Raw genomic sequence first — 382 nt, 5'->3', positions numbered from 1 at the left:
AGCCCAAGAATAAGGCTGTCCCTGTTCTCACCTCCTGCTGCTGCCACCAGCCTTCCGCTGTACCTCTGGTCCCCAGGCTGGCGCGGTGGATGTCCATAAGGGAGCAAAGAAAGCCAAGGGCTGTAGCTAGGGTGGGGGGAGGAAAACCTCAGCGGGGAGGGGGCTACCAGCCCCACTGCTTGCCGTAAGGGTCTGGACTGTGTCACAGGCTGCTCTCTCCTCCCGGCAGGACGGTGTTCACAGCTCACCAACTGGAGGAGCTGGAGAAGGCTTTTAACGAAGCTCACTACCCTGATGTCTATGCCCGGGAGATGCTGGCCGTGAAGACGGAGCTGCCGGAGGACAGGATACAGGGAGGTGGGTGGCAGAGGCCCGTCTCCCC

The 382-nt window shown here is 61.8% G+C and overlaps 1 protein-coding gene across 1 annotated transcript in view; it reads left to right on the top strand.

Annotated features, from left to right (window-relative positions):
• Window positions 1-229: 229 nt before the first annotated feature.
• Window positions 230-382, top strand: part of LOC104073951 (visual system homeobox 1-like) — a gene marked incomplete at its 5' end in the record, with an annotated part of 2,113 nt that continues 1,960 nt past the window's right edge. Inside the window, one exon of the mRNA XM_009573897.1 lies at window positions 230-374. Within this exon, the coding sequence (XP_009572192.1) occupies window positions 230-374 (145 nt within the window). The remainder of the gene's footprint in view (window positions 375-382) is intronic.

Source organism: Fulmarus glacialis, unplaced genomic scaffold, assembly GCF_000690835.1.
Source record: "Fulmarus glacialis isolate BGI_N327 unplaced genomic scaffold, ASM69083v1 scaffold22323, whole genome shotgun sequence".
Lineage (NCBI taxonomy): Eukaryota > Metazoa > Chordata > Aves > Procellariiformes > Procellariidae > Fulmarus > Fulmarus glacialis.
This window is presented reverse-complemented; position numbering and strand designations above follow the sequence as displayed.